The sequence below is a fragment of the Fusarium odoratissimum genome, assembly GCF_000260195.1.
Source record: "Fusarium odoratissimum NRRL 54006 unplaced genomic scaffold supercont1.3, whole genome shotgun sequence".
Classification (NCBI taxonomy): domain Eukaryota; kingdom Fungi; phylum Ascomycota; class Sordariomycetes; order Hypocreales; family Nectriaceae; genus Fusarium; species Fusarium odoratissimum.
Genome location: NW_022158689.1, coordinates 1,611,123 through 1,630,354, shown reverse-complemented (window position 1 = coordinate 1,630,354; position 19,232 = coordinate 1,611,123). Strand labels below are relative to the sequence as shown.

The window sequence follows — 19,232 nt, the reverse complement described above, 5'->3', positions numbered from 1 at the left end:
TGAGCACACCTTTGAGGAGTCTTTCAATCCCTACTTTTCTACTCCGACTGTGCTGGTATTTTCGCATATCTGGTATTGTTGCTTGAGGAAACTTGTTCTTTACAGCATTGTTTCGGGAGCTCTTGCTGCCAGCAGGACAATTCCTACCAGGATACGGTGAGTTTGAAATGTTTCTTTTCTACCTTAGTAGGTACAGCTCGAATGACAAAAGAACCAGGAAGGGGCATGGTGTCTTTCCTTGACTGCAAACAAGAAGATCTGGGCCCTTGAATCAGGAACGACCGTGCTAATTGCTTCTGCTACAGTATTGAGGCTACCTAGCGACACCCGATTCTTTCTCAAGAGCCATGTACTTTTGACTTAGCCCGAAGCAATAACAAGCAGGAGGCGGGCTTTCATCTAGACACAATAAGGAGCAAGGTCTAAGAGGTATGGGAAGCTTCTGCACCCTTTCCACAAACTGCCGCTCTTCACGTTATCGAGATATTCATCTTTCGCTCGAGTTCTCCTCCTAGAACCGTTGCTGTCCAGGGATGCCATTCGAGGCAAACAAGGCAGGTGACTTCTGATCTCACAGTAGACAGCACTTTCCAATTTCGAAGACGTTGCAACTTCCACTTAACCTGCGTTCCGGAAAGTCTCCAAGCCGAACCTTCCTTCCCTTCCACTCTGCCATCAGCCGGCTGTCATCCATGAGAACCAACAAGGAGTCGATCCTGCATCATCAGTTCAAAAGTTCAGCTTCTACTGTCATAAGCCGCAATCATGGCTCGAAGCAGGAAGTCCACAAAGCCACCACTGGTAAGCAACTTCCCTTCGTATTTACGTTAGCTACTTGTCTTCCCTTGTTCTTGATCACAGACTTTGCCTTATCTTCACTTGTACAAGACCTGCTCTTTTCGACCCAGAACTTGATTCCATCTCCATCTCAACGCATTGCACTCACTATTGCCCTCGTTTTGACTTGTCTGTCAGCCCTTTCCCATTCGTTCTCAGACAAGGAGAAGAACGCTCTACAAGCCGTTTTATACGCCATTGATAGCTCCCTTGGTACCGCAGCCCAATCAATTTGTTGACAATCCGCCCTTAGTCGTTACTGAATAAGGGATTACTGACCATTCCGTTGTGGCTTAGGTCATGGCTACTACAGCGATACCAGGGGACAATACAGCCAGCTCTATCAGTCGACATATCCCACTCTTTTGTTCCGTGTGTCCTGAGAATCCTCGTTTTTCGGATGTCTCACATCTTCTTACTCATATCGCTTCGAAAGGACACCTTCATCACGAAACCCAAACGAAGCTCAAGGCTCACCAAGATATCACCGCTGCGGTCAAACTTCAACGTTACGAGGAGTAGTACTCCCAAAATGGCATCGAGGCACTGTTGGTTGATAGAATGAGAGCAAAGCAGTTGAAGGAAGAGGCTCGTAGCCGGCGTAATCAAGGAAATCATTTCGCCTCTGCCAAGGTAGTGATATCTCCTTCTGGTGGTTGTTACTATTTCTGACAGTCGAAAGCAAAACAAGCGGAAGATTAAACAGGAGACATCAATGAGCCCCGCCATTAAGCTCGAAGGAGACGAACTTCTAGACGATTTCCCAATCTTCCCGGGCTTCTTTGACCATGACCAAGATCACGATGTTCAAGAAGAATTCTCTCTGGGAGCCGACTCAATGTCGCTGAAGGGCCAAGTGTGGCCAGGAATGGGGAAAATGGATCTTGCCGACGACGAGATGAGGCGAACTCGGAACCAAAAGAAGCCCAAGTCCGTGATCGACAGAATGAAGAGGGCTTCAGAGCGTATCGAACCTACCCAATTCATCATGACATCTGAACTAGAAGTTGAAAGGACGAAGGACGTGTATGATGATGCTTCCTCTCCTGCTCCTGGCCAGGAAGAATCAGTATGTGCCATGAGAGCAAGTCCCTTCCAAATGCTAACATTGTCAGACACCACCACGAAAAGCTCCAAAAACGAAGCGCAAAAAGGCCACACCTCTTGCTGAAATCTCGGCCAACGCTCCCAAGCAACGCCGTAGTACTGCTCGTGGCCCGAAATCTGGCACGGGAAAGGAGACAAACCCCACAAAGAAAAAAAGTCGCGAGAAAGAACCCAAGACATATCCTCCACCAGAAAAACCGCAAGATATCCACGATGTTTTCCGTGATGAAAAGGACCGGCCAGGTGGGTATTGTGCGAACTGAAAAAGAGGAAAATCGCTAATACTAAATGAAAGCTTCCATCAGTGAACCTCCACTTCCTGCCACTCGGAATGATAGGAGGTGAGATTTTGTGCCGCTTCTGTACCAAAAACTGACACCAAAACTAGATTCGACCTTCGCACGAAGCATGGAGCTCGAAGCATTGACAACCTTCTTCATCCAAGTCTTGTTTCTCCCACGCCGCATCCGAGAGATCTAGCACCACGACAACTTCTAGGCCGAGAAACATCTAACACACTTCGACCTGAATCATTCCCTCCAGGTAAGTTTGAGGAACATTTGAGCCGTAATTATTCACGACTGGATTCTGGAATTGGACTTACACACAAACAGGCACATTCAGTCACGTAGAAGCTTCGTATGCTTTGAAGGACGCTACGATCTACAATGCTTCGTCACGCCTTCCATTCGTCCCTCCAAATTTCGACCAGTATCGAGGACTTGGTCCAGATCAGTTTCGATTGGCCGCAGACTATGGATTCCAGCTGAAACATGAAGACTACACGGGATCAATCACGGGAGATACAACACAAGGGACAAATAACAGTCCTTTCATGGGGGTACCTGGAACCAACCCTCTTTTTTCCCATGATAGGCCATTCTTGAATCCTTACAGCCAAGCTACACCGAATGCAACATTCTCTCCATTGTCATTTTCCTCCATCAACCGACAGCAAGACCACTTACACAATGACGGAGGAATGAAACCACCCCAGACACAAATTTGTGAGCCAAATGAGAACAACGGTGGCCTTGGAGAGGAGCAAGAGCTAAGCATGAATGTACCCTGGAACCTGCATGGTACAGAAAATGACCTGGACTTTTCCCACGGCCTTGCAGTGGACGACTCACAAATGTGACTGACAAGATGAGCACCGAAGAAGGCAAGACATGTGCCTCGTAGACCTGCAGGCACCCAAGACACAAACGAGAATCACAAGATCCACAAGCATAAATGGAGTTCGCCAGTCTTCCAGATCATGGCGAGTCATGTTAGATCGTTGCTCTCAACCCTCATGACAGCCACCGAGGTAAGCATTTGGCTGACAGCCATCATCGTCCTGACTAAAAGAAAATTCTAACCCTCCCAGATGATACGAACATGCTGTACATATTACATACGACTCCCTACGCCTATTTCTACCGACTTGCGTTTTTGACATTCTATTATTCTTTTTGAACTTTTAACAAAATGGTACCGGGTGGGGAAACAATTAGGAGTTTCGATTAACTTGGGACAATGTTTAACGGCGCTCAGATGATCAGTATGGGGAATTTGGGGCTTCAAGGAGGCATATAAAATGGTGTCATGAGAAAAGAATAACTAGGTGGACTTTGGTGTCCGGGGGAGACGGACATATCATTTGACATTGGAGTTACGGGGTTTCAAGACAGAAGACATTGTAAGCACCTTATGGGAAATTAGTCATTCTGACATTGGGTTTTTATTTCTTTCTTCTATCGAATCCCCGAAACAGTACGTAGTATAGTTGTGATGTTATTTACAATTGTTCAATGCCCGATACCAGCTGGTCAAGTTGATCCGGCCCGTTATGTATTACGTCTGACAAGGCACGGCAAACACCCCTGAAGCGACGAATCTTCATTTCTTGCTCCATTTGCCCCGACTTCAGAGCAGCAACATCAATGACCTTCTTGGGAATATGAGCGAGCCTCGCAACGTTCAAGCCATAAGATCGATGAGCAACACCTTCGCCAACTTCGTACAAGAACGTGACCTGTTCCTCGCCATCCTCTCCCTTCTCTGCCTTGAATTTCATGTGAACGTTCTTGACACCATCCAGACCTTCAGCTACCCGCGCTAGATTTTGATAGTGCGTGATGAAGAGTGTTAGGCAGCGGGTTTCAGTGACGACATGCTGCAGCACAGCCTGAGCGATGGCGGCGCCATCGTGAGTACTGGTTCCGCGGCCTAGCTCGTCGAGAATGACCAGACTTCGGGGGCCGGCCGATCGAAGGATACGGGCTGTTTCAGAGACCTCAACCATGAATGTAGATTCACCGGCGAAGAGATTGTCGCGAGCCCCCGTTCGTGTATGAATAGCATCACAGAGGGTGAGAGACAAGGCATCGGCTGGGACATAGGAGCCCACTTGAGAAAGGAGAACTATAAGGGCAAGGGCGCGGACGAAAGAAGACTTACCGCCCATGTTGGGGCCAGTTATGAGATGAGCGAGAGGTGAAGGATGCATGAGGCTGGTAGAGAAGGGTATGTAGCCGCCGTCAAGAGTATGCTCAGCAATAGCGTGACGACCGCCAGTAATAGAGATAGTTGGGTCGGCGGTTGATGGGAGAAATGAGGGTCGAGAGTAGCCTGGCTGAGCGGCAACTTTAGAGAGTGAGAGAATGCAATCGAGGGTCGCGAGAGCAGATACGGCATCGCGAAGAGGCTGGTAGTCTGCAGAAATGGAGGCGAGCAGATCTGTGAAGGCCTTGTCACAGGCGGCAGCTAAGGCCTCGCGGTGTTGATCGCGTTCCGTGATGAGGCGAAGTACCTCGGGTGTGTGAAAGCGTGAGAGTTTCTTCGTTCCAGAAATCTTGGCCCAAGAAGCAGGGACGTTTTTGATATCTGTGTTGGGCACCTCAATAAGATATTCGATGCCAGCAACAGTGACATAATCGACAGTCTTCTTCTTGATCTTTTCAGCGGCGGCAGCACGGTGACCATCTAGCTCGTGCTCAACATGAGCGATACCAAGTTGATGATCTTGCATATCCTCTGTCTGAAATTCATCACGGAAAAAGCCATATTTGTCATCCTTCTGGGCTGCGACAAGGTTAATGCGCTCGAGATAGGACACAACTGTGTCAAGAATTTGTGGAAGTGCACAGACAGCATCGTTTAGGAGAGAGGAAGAGAAGGGGGCGTCAGAAGGACTCTTGACGGTTGAGTAGTAACTTGCAACCCTTTGGAGGGCCTGAAGCACTGAGAGGAGTTCTGGACGTGTGCATTTGCCGTAATAGATGCGGATAAGACTGCGTTCAAGATCGGTTTTGGTGTTGGCCAAAAGTGACTCAAGCTGGGATACAGGAACGGTTGATTGCTTCTCGAGAAGCTCCTCAACGGCGTTGAGACGGGCCTCGAGAAGTTGTTGATCGAGCAGGGGACGTCCTACCCATTTTCGGAGTAGGCGATGTCCTGGGCGCGTGAGTGTCTTGTTGAGCGCCCAGAACAGACTGCCTTTTTCGGAGTGATCTGTAGAATTACGGTACACTTCAAGGCTTTCGAGGGTCGTACCATTGATTAGCATATGTGAGCGTGTGCTGAAGCTCTGGAAGTACTTTGTAAGGTCAAAGATGTGCTCGAGACCGTATTCTTGGAGATGGTTGATCATAGCCGAGAGGCAGATGGTGACAGACTCGGGAAGTTTCAAGACTTTGTCGAGAAGGGCGGCAGCAGTTTCGTCTTGGGCATTATCTTTGAGCTTGTCCGCGTAGAATTGAGTGACGTGGGAGTACGCCTCAGCCGCCATAGTCTTACTCTTGGAAACGCGCTCGACTCGACTCCGGTCACCAAAAACATTCGTGCTGGTGCCTGATAAGTGCTGCACGAGTTTATCGGTACCCTTGCTTAAATCCCCTACGATCAAGAACTCGCAGGGGGAGATGTGCAAGAGCCGCGTTTCAATCTCACTCCGCATGAAACCGTCCTCGAAGTTGTCGTATATGATGTCTCCGGTTGCTGGCTGTACGGCAATGATGCCAACATCAACTTTCTCATCAGTGCCCCATCCCTTGGCCTTGGATTCCGTTAAACATAATAGATAACCGCCCGAGGGGGCTCCCGAACCACCGCTCTGGTCGAGCTCACCATTCTCATCGATGTATGTACCTTTTGTGTAGAGATTGGTGAGCTTGCGGACAAATGGGGTGTTGCGGTTGTCTCCAGCCTTCTTCAATGCTGCAGTCTCGATTTGACGAACGACACCGACTTTGTGTCCGGCAGCTACCAGGCGCTTTGCATGTACCGGAAGACGGTGCACCGGGATACTCGCCGAGGCAAAGCGATCTAAATGAGCCTCTGACGGGTCTGTACAGGTTAGAATTATGCGCTCAGAGCTGCAGGAATGATAACTTACGCTCATCATAACGCATCTTGCCTGGAATGCAGACTATACTCAGCTCCTTGGCCGCTATACGAGCATCCTCGCCAAAGAATCGAAATTTATAACCCACCTCCATGATGAGGATTGTGTCCATGTGTTTTCTTTTGATGTCAAGGAACTGGATCTCCATAGGGGTGAGTTTGCCTGTCTTGGAACCCTTCTTCTTCGTCTTTGCAGGGGCTGGAGCATCCTCTTCATCAGCGTCGGCATCTTCATCTTCACCTGCCGGTGCAGCATCTTGGAGATTGCGACGCCATGCGAGTGCATCTGGGTGGCCGAGTTTCTTGACGAATCTTTTATGTAGCTCCTGGTGTTGTCGCCTCTCTTCTGCATCTTCATCCTCATTCTGGATCGATTCCGTGTTCTTGTCACCATCTTGGGTGGTCGGTGCACTGGAGCCGTCATATCGGTATCTTTCTGTCCGTGTCCCTATGGTCTCTTGATCGCCAGCTTTCGATCTGGAGAAAAGTGTACTTGTGTCTTCATTGGCGGGAGTGTCATTAACTCTAGCTCTTTTCAGAGTCTTTCCAGGCTTCTCATTCTCCTTTCCCGCATCATCTAAAGCTCGTTTCCTCGAGGGCGACTCGTTATCTTTGCTGGATGACTGTGGCTGCGATTGCGGCTGCGACTTGGCTGCTTGTGCTCGGCTTTGCTTCTCAAAGACTGCTGCCAAGCCATTGACGGTTTTTGGTGTGAAAAATGAAGTCAGTGACTGTTGTTTCTTCTCGCTCGATTTCGGAGTGGGAGCCATGTTGGAGATTAGGACTTGGAGGTGTTGCAAATGGCATTAGCTATAGGGGGCATTCACATTTGATACCCTTAATCTAGTCCCTGGAATTTCGAGGTGGTGACGTTGGAGAAAGCGCGTCTTAGAAGTTGAGACGCGTTGAGTGGCTGACTGACCCACATTTCTTTAATTCTAATTCTTGAACTGGTATCCGTACTCCGCAGCGACAGGTACACCTTAAGGTAACATGGACCAATCCATACTCCCAACCTACTTAGTGTTGACTTCGATCTGAACTTTGCTTGACCGAAATATATTAATGAGGCAGAGAAAACACCTATTATGAACGTTGATCCTGATTTAACGTAGGCAGCAAATTATTGTAGCAATTCAATCACGAGATACATGCTAAGTACTTCCCAGTAAACTCCTTACAATACCTACGCCTACTAGATGAAGCACTACAGACATGAATGGATAGGTTATTAAGAAGTAATCACTTGCATATCTGCATCCTTTATACAGCATTCCTGCACTCCACTCGACAACGATCAGCTAAACCCGGGCAATAAGAGCCTAGGCCACTAGTTGATCAGGGTCTATTAACATGAGCCTTATAAAAGTCATGATGTGTGTCTGCCAAATATTTGACTTGGTTAGGGCTATTGTTGTTGATATTTGGAGCTCCAATGACTCAACTTACCTTCGCGCCAGCCATTTACTTCGTTTTGTTCTAATACTGTACGTGTTAGTTATCACAGAATTGAGGGACCTCGCCAAAACTCACAATCTCGTTATCACATAATTCTTTGATGTGCCGCCTGAAATTCAATACGGTTAGTGGTCACATGCATTTCTTGGCTTCAAAGACGGGCGCTTGCATCGAGGCTATGTTGCTACCCATGAGAGCTCTGGAGCTCTCATGATCCATGATTTTACCCCAAATGCCCCACCCTCCCGTTATTCTTTGGCCCCCAAGCCCTGCAAGGCTCTTCCCGAGGCCCCGCTTTTGATGGCTTCCAAGCTTTAGCTCGAGCTCTCGGGCGCTTACAGCTTGTTCGGGGGAACCAATCAGAGTTTGTCATCATTCATGGTGTCTTTGAAACACAGGCTCTGAGTTTGAGATTATCTGAGCTCGATATTTTTCTTGTGAGAGTGACGTATTTCATGCCCCTGAAGCTGTTGCCGCCGGACAAGAAAGATGTTTCTTGTTGGGTTAACTCGGGCGGTTACATCCATTATACTCGGGAGAACAGTACCTACCTATTATTTATGATGGGAATAGCAAGACACAAGCTTTCCGTACCAGGACTTGATAGGTACTGCATGTAGGGTATACCTAATTCTCAATGAAGTAACGACGTTTCAATCATAGGTACCTTGGCTTGGGTGCTAGAAAACCCCTGCACTTATAAGCTCCCTCTAGTTCCCTACGATTGAAGGCCACGCCACGCCACCTCACTTCGTTTTAACGAGCTGCCTCCCAACTGCTGTATTGCTATTGGAAGCTCCCCATGATCTGTATGATCCAGCAGGCCACGGCGCTTGAGCAGAAGAGACCCTCTTCCCCTCTTGATTGTCCTTTCCCCCTTTTCTCTTTTAATTTTTTTCTTCTTTCATGCGCTTTTGTTCTTTACAAAGTATTCCCCTGAATTTTTTATCACTTTTTCACTCTTCTGAAACCAACATCAGAGTTTTGTACCTGACGCGGCCGTTTCTGCGACCTACTTTCCTGGGACCCCTCAATCAGGTACAAACAAGCACAACCAACGCCACAGGAGACGGAAGGCACTAACTACTAATCTAGGTACCTACCTACCTTACCTGTACGCACAAGCCCACGTCACTTCAGCCGATACAGCCCAAACAGTCGAACCCCGCTCAACCAACAACTCAAACAAGATAAACCCAGAGGGCATATCACCCAAGAGCTTTCTTGACCTCTCAAGTTTGTACTTGTTGATCAAGAACAGGCCAGCTACCGCGGCCTCCTTTGCGCCTCGTCATCTGCGTCATCAATCTCAAACAGGACGTTCTGTTGCTCGCTCACTTACCCCGCCATCATTGGGGAACTCCCATATCGCATACTGTCGCACATTTCACTTCCGTATCTTCCGTCGCCTATTAGAGGCGCCATCGTATCTCAAGATGGAGCGTAGTCGTGGCGTTCCGGATGAGGAGATGTTTCTCAGCAAGCCCGCCCCTGAAGACTGCGACAGCCCTACCGTTGAACCTTTGCGCATATTCAAACCTCAGAGCCCCCAACCCGCAAAAGATGGCAGATCCTCTGCTTTCCGATATCCTGCGCCTCCTTCGTCCACATCTCCCGCCTCTAAGCACTCATTTCCTCTTCCTCCTGGCGCCTCCAGCTCTGCGGCTCCCTTGCCGTTCCCGGACGACGACGACGTTCGCAAACCAACTCCTGCGAAGCCCTTCGGCTCCGCATACAATGACACCAGCCCTCGTCTAGAAACTAGCCCACCAGGAAAGAAACCTGGTCTCGCTGAGCGAAGAGGGGCTGCTCCAAAACCTATCAGCTCTCCCACAAGTCCTGACGCCGACACCGATCTTTTTCAACGTCCTCTGGCCGATAGCCACCGGCCTGGCTCCTCTAACAACAATTATCCCAGCTATCAAAAAGCGTACTATCCGCCACCTGGTGCTGCGTCTGGCTCATCAAGCAATGCACCGGCTCAGCCTGCCGCTGTCCAACAACTCAAGATGAACGACCAAGGAGTAAATCGCTTTGCTTCAACTGCCTCAACTTCAACGACCCGTGCAAGCCGTGGCTCGCCTCCCCCTCCCGAAACCCCGATTGTGGAGCCCGGACAGGCGCCGGCTGATGCTATTGAGGCCCGTTATGCCGCCGCTGGTATCTCCGGAACTGCTACCCTTAACAGCCTGGGCGCCCCCAGTGCGGCCGCTTCCCAGAGACTCGCGCAGTATGGAAACCAACCTCCTCCTCAACGACCATGGACACCCACCGAGACCCCAGACCAAGCGCCATCCGGTCCTCCGACTGTGTACCAGGGCATGAATGCTATTTCGAGTCCGGCACAGTCACATCAGTCGTTTAGTCCTCCCCCACAACCCGAACAGCAACAACAACAAAAGCCACAGCCACAAGGGCAAGGACAGGGTCAGGCGCAAGTCAGTGTGTTGGAGCAAGACTTCCAACGTATGAACACCAACTCGCCCCCTCCTGCATACTCGAGTCTCAACCCTGGTGGAAACTCGTCTTATCCCAACGAGAAGCAACGGCCCCAGCAAGCCGGCTCAAGTTCTGCCGCTGCTCAACCCCAACAGCAGGCGACTACATCGACAGCGCCAACGAAGGCCGCCGCGGTAGCTGCAGCCTCAACTGTTGCTGGTGGACTTGCTTCGCCTGCTCTTCAGCACCCAGGCCATCCTGCGTTTGCCAACGACCCTCACCCTGCGTTTGCGAATGAACCGCACCCTGAGCAGAATGGGCAACCGTCTCAGCAGCAAGTCGTTGCCCCTGCCCAGACCTTTGAAACCCAGAACCCAGCCTCACCTCCACCCCTGCCTGAGGGATGGATCGCCCATTTGGATCAGAATTCCGGACAATACTACTATATTCACCTGGCATCTCAAGCTACGCAGTGGGACTTCCCCAAGGGACCAAACCCCATATCTCACGAACAAGCTCCTCTCTCGCCAACCGCTTCGACTTATGGAAACCCTTTGGCATCGCCAATGTTTGGCAAGCAAGCCATGGCCTCTCCGATGTTCCCACCGCATACCCCTGGCTATGCTGAGAGTATCATGAGTGTAGCGGCTTCAGCGACACCCACAGCCGCCGGATTTACCGGTCCTCCACCAAGCGCGGGTGTTGATATGTACAGAATTCAGCCTACGAATGGCGTTTACTTTGGCCCCTATCTACGATATGTCAACATGGATATCGAGAAGGGCCTTTGGCTGGGTAGTATTCTGATTGTGACAGATGCTCCTCAACCACCCACAATCCATATTCACCTGAGCCACGACCTGGCACCCAATCCACGACAAGCCGAGCCTCGCCCAATTTTCACACACCAAAGATGGAAGTTTTATAAATATGATTTAGAACTGCCCATGTCTGAGGCTGGTACTGAGCGTTGGACATATGCAGTTACCTCTCACCTTGGCTGCACACGCTATGAATTCGTCGTGGCTGGGCGTCAAGAGACTAGCTGGCGCTTTATTGCACACTCCGGCAACGACTTCGCTGCAGGCACTTCACAGAACGAGCGAGCTAAGCTTGGCGGGGTTGGATTCATGTGGAAGGACGTCCTCCAGAAGAATGTCGATTGTGGTGGCTTTCATGTTCAGTTAGGGTTGGGAGACCAGATCTACGGTGATCGTTTGTGGAAAGAAGTCCCTCTCCTCAAGCAGTGGCTTGCCATGAGCGGACGTGACAACAAGAAGAACGTCCAGTGGACAGCGCGGCATGAAGAGGATGTCGCACACGCATACTTCCACTACTACACCAGCCACTTTGATCAACCATTCCTTCGTGAGGCCTTTGCGCAAATTCCCCACGTCCTGCAGATTGACGACCACGATATGTAAGTGCACTGTTATCATTCAGTTTGTTACATGTACTGACCCGAATAGTTTTGATGGATATGGCTCATACCCAGACTATATGCAATCTTCACCCATGTTCAAGAACATTGGACGAATTGCGACAGAGATGTACCTGTTGTTTCAGCACCATACCACTGTCGAGATGCTACGGAACGTCAGCACCGATCACGACATATTCACCATCACTGGAACTGGTTGGCATTTCGTGAAGTACCTCGGACCGGCTGTGGTGGTTGTTGGCCCTGACTGCCGATCCGAGCGTACCCAAGCCCAAGTAATGGCAGGCCCGACATACCAAGGGATTTTCCCCAAAGTTGCTACACTTCCTCCAAGCGTGCAGCATTGTATCTGGATGATCTCGGTACCACTTGTGTATCCACGCCTGGACACTGTGGAGAGCCTTGCCAACACAATGGCTGCGGGCAAAAAGGCAGTCAACACAACCTACAATATTCTGGGTAAGGTCACGAGCTCCGTTGCAGGCGTAGTCGGCGGTAAAGATGTGGTTGCACAAGGCTTCTCGCAGGTGAAGAAGGCTGTCGGAAAAACTGGTCTCATGGGTAATGTCTTGAACCAGTTTGGCGAGCTTGACATTCAAGAAGTGCTCAAGGATATGTGGACTCACGACACTAAGGACCTAGAGAGAACCTACTTAATCCGAACTCTGCAAGGCATTGCACAACAGAAGGGAATCAGAATGACCTTCCTCTCTGGAGGTAAGTCGACAATCACATATCAGTTTTTGAGTTTCTCATGCTAACATTACTGCAGACGTCAATGCCTCAGGAGCTGGGTTGGTTCACGACCCCACACACCCTGGTGATCACAAGACCATGTACCAGATCATCTCATCCCCTATCGTCGCGGCACCTCAGAGCAACTATGTGCTCAAGATGCTGCACAACCAAAAGACGCTTTACGTACCTCAGAATGGCAAGAAGTCAACGCACGAGGTGTCAGACACAAAAGAAGATATGATGGAGATCTTCCATTCTGATGCCAGTGGTGCCGCAAGAGAGCTCAAAAAGCTTATGGGTCGTCGAAACTACGTCGCCTTTGTTTCATACGACCAAGACGCAGCGGCAGCAGTGCCCCAGACACCGTTCAGCCCTAACCCCAGCCTGAACGGCTCGCAACAGGGCCTGTCTAAGGTGAGCCTGGCCGTCGACTTTGTTGTTCAGGGTGACGGAGCGTTCACGGCACCAACTAAATATGGTCCTGTCATCATCCCTCATTTGGAATATGGACGATGAATCAGCTGGGTGTAGTTGGATTCTTAGGTAAGGGCACTGATTGGATTTTGCCATTTATATTGCACATATAGCGTTTCTACGATATTACGAAGACACATATACATCTAAGATACCTTGTTGATTGTCAGTTTGTCGAGCTTAGCAGCATTATACGGGTATGAGACGGATCAATTTTAAACATATTTGGGAGGATATTCATGAAAACATTGCATCTTTCTTGGCCTCGTTTCTATTGTGTATATATGCTTTTGAATCTCATTCCAACGCCCAAATATGTATTTAGAGATCGAAGAGTTCCTTGAGGATACGCATGGTGTCCTCAGGTCCGGTGACGGAGTGGCCAGTTGTCCTAGAGTCGGTGTAAATCTCGTAGTCGTTGCCGCCCTCGAATGTCTTGTCGCCAAAGAAGTGAATGGTCTTGTAGGCGATACCGTCAGGCTTCTTGGCATCGTTCTCAAGGTGCTGGAGGCAGTAAGTCTTATCCCACCCGGTGGGGAACACATCGAAGGAGATCTGGCCACCAATGGAGAAGCTTTTCAGAGAATGTCAGAAACCAGAGCATGTCATGGCGGATTAGGGATCATAACGTACGTGAGGCCGAGATGGCCGAATCGCTCCTTGAGAACAGCGACAAACTTCTCCCGGACCTTCGCGTCCTTGTCGAACGCCTCAAAGTCGTTTCGCTCCTGAGTGCTGGCGTTACGACCGACGGGGCTAATGTTTATCATCCCATTGCGGAATTCAATGAACGTGCCGCGCTTGACGGGGATGTCGAGATCAGCAACATAGTGGAGGACGAAGTTGGCAAGCTCCTTGTACTGCTCCTCGCCAATGAACTTGATGAACGAGTTCGACTCGAGGGGCTCGCCGAGCTTGAAGGCAGTCAAGCCGTTCTCGGAGAAGCAGAAGTCAAAGAGGGCGGTGACGGGCTGTCCGGCGGGCTTGCCCAGCTGCTCCTGTTGCTTGGCGAAGTCCGAGCCACCAACATATCCGATAGCGCACTTTGAGCGAAGTTTCTGAAGGATATCGAGGATCTCGGGCGAGGCGTCCTGTATGGGTTAGCGACTGGAAGGGATTCAGAACAGGGTGTTTGAGCGTACCAGGCGCGCGGGTGTGAGTGTGCCGTCAACGTCGAAGAGGCAGATGGTGTCCTTGAGAGGACGCTCCTGGAGAGGAGTGTACGACGGGGGGGATGCGAGAGCCATTGTGAATGTTGCTGTGGTTTGGTTTGGAAAAGAGAGAACGGAGAATGTACGATACAGGAATAAGGTGAGATAGGGGAGCTCCTTGGTGTTGAGGAGGGGACTTGAAGTAATACTACCTACCTAAACAAATGGGAGAAGGTGGGGCAGGGATGGGGAGCTAGGTACTACAGAGCATGTACGATGAAATTCAATGCGGGGCAGACTTGACGACGAACTGCACCTCAGGTAACACAGGTATCTTGGCCCAAGGCACTTAGAGGAGCCCAAGGTGCTGCTCTTCGTGGTTCAAAAAAGCTTGCTTGTAATATAGATCTTGGCAGAGCCGTTAAAATAATAATACAGGGCCAACAGTCGATGTATCTGACCCTCAAAAACCTACAGTCACAAAGAGGTGAATTGCTGCGGTTTCTCGAAGATCTTCTATCCCTTGGGCCACGTTTACCGCTAAAGATCCAGGGGTTGGTCCACTGTTGACATCCATCCATGGATGCAATTGGGATTAAAGGCAACACTCTCTAAGGACCATGATGGATGATTGATGATGGTTGCAACCACCACCGAACTTCTGAGAAGTAACAAAAATACATGGAAGATTGGCTACATCTTGTTTTGAATGCTCTGGACTGACAACTCGTTGCTGCTCTAGTTTTCCTCTTCTTGTTACCCCTCTAATAACCCCTCGTACGCTACCCCTCCACCAAAAGATCTTCACAGAGCGCAAGGAAACTTTTTAGTGGGCCACCTCTTCCGCCCAGTCTCACCGCTAAATAGCTCGCAGCAACCAGTGGGCCCCTCAGTCGAGGTGAGCTCGGTGAACGAGTGAACAAGGATTAATGGTCAATACCTGATGGATATAGACACTTTTATCAGCCAAGACTTCTCAAAGCAGCTCTCGTTCGTAAAATTGTAAAGTCATGTTATTGCTTGGTCTAAACAGTCGCTCAAAGAATGTATGAATAAGACAAAAACGCCTTTATAAACCCGGCCAAGTTCATGGCAGGCTATGCCATTTCACCCCAAGCTCCAGTGAGCTCGACGATCACGTTTACGATTGTACTCACTGCCCAGAGAGTGATCAGTCCCCATCCAATCTTGCGACTCAAGATCCATTTGTTCATGGGCACAACAATAAGCAAGCCCACGAGCGTGACAAGTAGTGTGATAGCTGAGATCATCAGCGTCCCACCGACTTGGATGCGGTAAGGCTTGTACTTGATGGGATGGCTGGGGTTCTTGCGGTGCTTCTTGTTTGCCTTCTGGATTGTCATCATCGCACCGCCGATACCAATGCCCAGAAGGATGTTCAGCATAGGGCCACCGAAGCAAGCAGATCTAGATAACATATTAGCCCAAGTGCTCCGAGGAAGCCCTCCTGTACTTACAAAGCCATAACGGGATACCCAAGCCGTGCTACTGTAATATCAGCGACTAGATCCCCCACACTGTTGCCAGCAGCAAATATGGTGAGACCTAATAGCGCTTCCGAGATGTTCAAAATGACACCGACTGTCTTGAGAACCCCTACAACCTCGCCTGCGATTGTTGAGATCCAAGCAATACTAATAATGAATCCCATGAAGCAAAGCATGTAATGATAACGAGGGGGTCTGTCCTCTGACGTGAAGACGACCAAGACACCGAGAAGAATGAGAGATGCAAGGAGTGTGTACAACACCATGCGGATCAAAGCTTTATGAGGGCTCTCCCAGTCCTCCAAGGTATTGGCCCACAAGACCAGGACAGCAAACTGGGGACCAGTAAAGAGTTGTAGCGCCACGAGCCATCGGTTCCAGCCTGTGCAGTCATTCTTGACACTGCTGGAGGAATGGAAATCTGAAGCTGGCTTTGCCACTATGGCCGGTGGACCCAGAGAGAACTGCGAGGCGGCCAGAGTCTCTCCATCTGCAGCATGTGCTGTGGAAGGTGTTGTCGCAAGGCCAACGTGGCTGTTGCCACGGCTTGTGATAGTGTGTCTACGATAGCGCTCCCATTCCGACTCTGCTTCTGGCTCAATCGCCGAGTGCTCAATTGATATGGGCGGAGCCATGTGCCCAACAACTTGATGATCGTGATGGTAATGATCGGTGTGGTCGTTGAGTGCCTCGAGGATAGATGATTCGCCGTCTGTTGTTTCTGAGTCTACGACGGGCAAAGTCACCACCAAAAGAAAGATACTTGGGACAGAGATGGCACTGACAAACTTGTCCCATGCCGTCTTCTCTTTCCAGCCTTGCAATGTAGGGAACAAGGTTGCCCACAAGACATGGGGAGCTGGTAGCACGGCATAGGGCCACCATCTAACAGGACGTGATGGTGTATCGACTGTCAGTTGCAAGTCGGCAAAGGGTGTCTCACGGCTTGCTGGACCCGGTGCAACGGTACTGGGTGATACTCCTCCTGGCGACACGAACTCAATTGGGTCATTCTGGTAATTGGGCGTAAGCAGTGCTGGCGAATCGCTGTACACGGGGAAAGGCGTGCTAGGCGAGGAGCGGTCGCTGTAACTGCTACGGCGGCTGGAAGGTATTTGCAGGCGAAGCTCGGGAGTCAGCAGCTGTCCTTTCTGGCCTTCTGAAGGAGCATCGTGGGTCGTCCCACTAGGTCCGACTGGAGGCGCTGCCAAGTTTCCTCCTACAGTGTAGGATGGGCTGGGGCTTGATGCCCTTGTTCCACTGGCTGTTGAGCCAGGAACGGACAAGGTCGGTTCGGAACCGTTGCGGCGTGGAATATGTAGATCCGGGTGAGCAGGCACACCGACTGGGACGTCTCCAGAAGAGAGTGCTCTGTTCCTTATGGGCGCGTGCTCACCCATGTTTGGGTCCAACTGACCATCAGACCGAGCGGATTCTGCGATTGTTGCGGTGGTCTGCCTGCGCCTGTGCACATGATAATCCGAGTAGCTTCTTCCTGGGATCGTGGACAGCTGTAAATTACCCTCGCGTTGTAGCTGCGCCAAAGCAGACCGAAATTCCAGTGCACCTACAAGACTAGGTCGGATGGGCGTCATTGTGTTTCGTCTAACTCCACGACCTCGCAGAACTCGCATGCTGCTGGCAACCTCGGCTGCAACCATGCGGTCATGGTCTTCACTAGACGTGTCGCTTTCAGCTCGCTGAGGCGTACCGTCAACCTCGATCCTGGGTCCGGCTTCAAGGAGCGAGATATCAGGCGGCGTAGCGTGCGCAGTGCCAGGGCCCGAGCCAACATCATCTGGGTCGTCTCTATATGGCTCGCCGGCCAACTCGTCCCCCGAGTGACCTAGGGCTGCATACACATGGCTGCGCGCTTCGCCTTCTCTGCGTTGTCTAGCCTTGCGTCTCGTGGAGTACCAGTGCCATGTTACAACAGTAACGACATACACTCCATAGTACCCTATCATCACCCAACACTCCCACAAGTGCAGGTGGCCATCAGCTAGGAAGATCATGGTGAAGACGACCGCAAGAATGAAGAAGCAAATATCGCGTGTGTATGATTTCCGATCGACACGGAACTCCCTCACCAATGCCATAGAACCAGCAACGACACCTGTGATAAAGCTTGCCGCGCCGATAAGCTCTCCAACGGCCATACTGGCGCTATTAGAGCCCATGGCTGCAAAGGTGCTGAACACGTCGGGAGACCCATTGCCAAAGGCGAGAAATGTGACGCCTGCCAAACTCTCGCTAAGGCCAAGGACTGTCGCTATCGTGCTTAGGTTGACACTGAAGAAATCACTTGCAGCGATGCCGATGGTGGTGAAGAGGAGGCCCAGCCAAAGCACAAGAGCTGTGAATGCGATGGGTCTTACATTGCCGAAAGAGCAATAATACAGTTCAATATAGTGTATGAGCCCGGCATCATCATCGCTGCAGTATTTGCGCACAAAGGCGCATTTGTCCTCGGCGTCGTGGACTTGATTGCACTCGGGTGTTTCGACCGTAGAGAAACTGCGCTTGAAGAGCAGATCGGGATCTGTCGCGCGATTTGAGACGGACTGTGCGAAAGTCGTATGCGACAGAAACGAATATGCAGTCAGGACTGATAGAAGGAGGACCGTAGTATAGAAAGGACGAGACTGTAAGCGGCTGCCTCTGGGGAACCGTTTGGGAGTCGCATTGGGACCTTTGGTAGTCTCGCTGATGGGGCAGAGAAGCCCACGGGGGGTGGTATTCGTCATATTGGAATTGGTATCGTCATGTCATGAAGTAGCTTCTCTGGATGCCATTATGATCTTGTAAAAAAAAAAAAAAACAATGACCAAGAACGGGTCTTATGAAGCTTGAGAATATAAATTGAGATGCGATTCAGTGAGGGGAGTAGGAAAGATGCAGAGGGAATGTTTGGAGAACAAGAATTGGATTCAGTGCTAGATAAGGTAAGGTTTAAAGGTTTAAAGTATCCGTCGTATCTTGACGTTACATGCTCCCAAGTCCATGGCATGCCCCATTCCCACACATTAACTTAACCGAGGGGGGAATCGTGGATCGGTGATCGAGAATCTTAATATCCCCCATTATGCATCGACTTTCCCTTTTGAAGCATGCAGAAATCCAGTTTCCAGCATTTTAGCGTCTCTTTGCGACGGGTTTCTTACAACCTAGTTTGGTGATGGTGACGAAGACGAAGGGAGGCCGCCTGTTGTTCAAAGATAGACACAACCTAGACTAACAGAGTGCTTGCCACAGTTAGTGTATGAGTGAGGTGTGGCTACCTTATTAGCTCCAAGTTTGGCAGGAGCCACCAAGACACAGCTGATCCAGTTCAGAGCTCCCAGTGACAGATTGATCGTTAAGATGAGTTCCTTGGTCGATACAGTACACCGACTTCTCTGCCACTCGTATAACGTCTCTTGGTTAAGCTTCTCATCTTCAACGTGCTTGCTTTAGGTTGCGCCACGTGCTTACTGGAAACTTGGTGATCAGACGGGATAAAGGTGCATGGGCAGGGGTAACTTACCATTGGGTTGTTTGGACTGTTCCTGCCTTGGCAGCGTCCCGTGTCGGTGATGTTCCGTTTCAGACGGAGAGTACCTCCGTACCTTAGAGGGACTCACTGTGGCTATAATCTCCAGCCACAGTTGAGGCCTAAGGTTAAACAATAACAGAGCATTGAGGTTACCC

General features: G+C 50.3%; 5 protein-coding genes across 7 annotated transcripts; 2 read left to right on the top strand and 3 right to left on the bottom strand.

Annotated features, from left to right (window-relative positions):
- Positions 1–76: 76 nt before the first annotated feature.
- On the top strand, positions 77–6,276 carry FOIG_02963 (uncharacterized protein). Its single transcript, XM_031200550.1, has 9 exons — positions 77–156; positions 306–801; positions 1,135–1,470; positions 1,520–1,906; positions 1,953–2,187; positions 2,240–2,285; positions 2,333–2,487; positions 2,559–3,256; positions 3,317–6,276. Exons 3-8 carry the CDS (start codon positions 1,399–1,401, stop codon positions 3,083–3,085), a joined length of 1,422 nt encoding a protein of 473 aa, XP_031070318.1. The 5' UTR covers positions 77–156; positions 306–801; positions 1,135–1,398; the 3' UTR covers positions 3,086–3,256; positions 3,317–6,276.
- On the bottom strand, positions 3,354–7,196 carry FOIG_02962 (DNA mismatch repair protein MSH3). Of its 2 annotated transcripts, XM_031200549.1 has the most exons (3): positions 6,423–7,196; positions 6,326–6,346; positions 3,354–6,276 (listed from the first exon to the last, which is right to left on the bottom strand). In XM_031200549.1, the coding sequence occupies exons 2-3, from the start codon at positions 6,339–6,341 to the stop codon at positions 3,728–3,730; spliced, it is 2,565 nt and encodes an 854-aa protein (XP_031070317.1). In that variant the 5' UTR covers positions 6,342–6,346; positions 6,423–7,196; the 3' UTR covers positions 3,354–3,727. The 2 variants fall into 2 exon arrangements, with proteins under 2 accessions (XP_031070317.1, XP_031070316.1); XM_031200548.1 differs by having other exon boundaries at positions 6,326–7,196.
- Positions 7,197–8,541: 1,345 nt separating this feature from the next.
- On the top strand, positions 8,542–13,256 carry FOIG_02961 (uncharacterized protein). Its single transcript, XM_031200547.1, has 4 exons — positions 8,542–8,829; positions 8,887–11,650; positions 11,700–12,388; positions 12,444–13,256. The coding sequence occupies exons 2-4, from the start codon at positions 9,228–9,230 to the stop codon at positions 12,923–12,925; spliced, it is 3,594 nt and encodes a 1,197-aa protein (XP_031070315.1). The 5' UTR covers positions 8,542–8,829; positions 8,887–9,227; the 3' UTR covers positions 12,926–13,256.
- FOIG_02960 (phosphomannomutase) lies at positions 12,937–14,532 on the bottom strand. Its single transcript, XM_031200546.1, has 3 exons — positions 14,026–14,532; positions 13,517–13,974; positions 12,937–13,457 (listed from the first exon to the last, which is right to left on the bottom strand). Exons 1-3 carry the CDS (start codon positions 14,128–14,130, stop codon positions 13,205–13,207), a joined length of 816 nt encoding a protein of 271 aa, XP_031070314.1. The 5' UTR covers positions 14,131–14,532; the 3' UTR covers positions 12,937–13,204.
- A 432-nt stretch (positions 14,533–14,964) lies between these two features.
- On the bottom strand, positions 14,965–19,103 carry FOIG_02959 (uncharacterized protein). Of its 2 annotated transcripts, XM_031200544.1 has the most exons (3): positions 19,069–19,103; positions 15,513–19,015; positions 14,965–15,462 (listed from the first exon to the last, which is right to left on the bottom strand). In XM_031200544.1, the coding sequence occupies exons 2-3, from the start codon at positions 18,287–18,289 to the stop codon at positions 15,132–15,134; spliced, it is 3,108 nt and encodes a 1,035-aa protein (XP_031070312.1). In that variant the 5' UTR covers positions 18,290–19,015; positions 19,069–19,103; the 3' UTR covers positions 14,965–15,131. The 2 variants fall into 2 exon arrangements, with proteins under 2 accessions (XP_031070312.1, XP_031070313.1); XM_031200545.1 differs by having other exon boundaries at positions 14,965–19,015; positions 19,069–19,102.
- Positions 19,104–19,232: the final 129 nt, after the last annotated feature.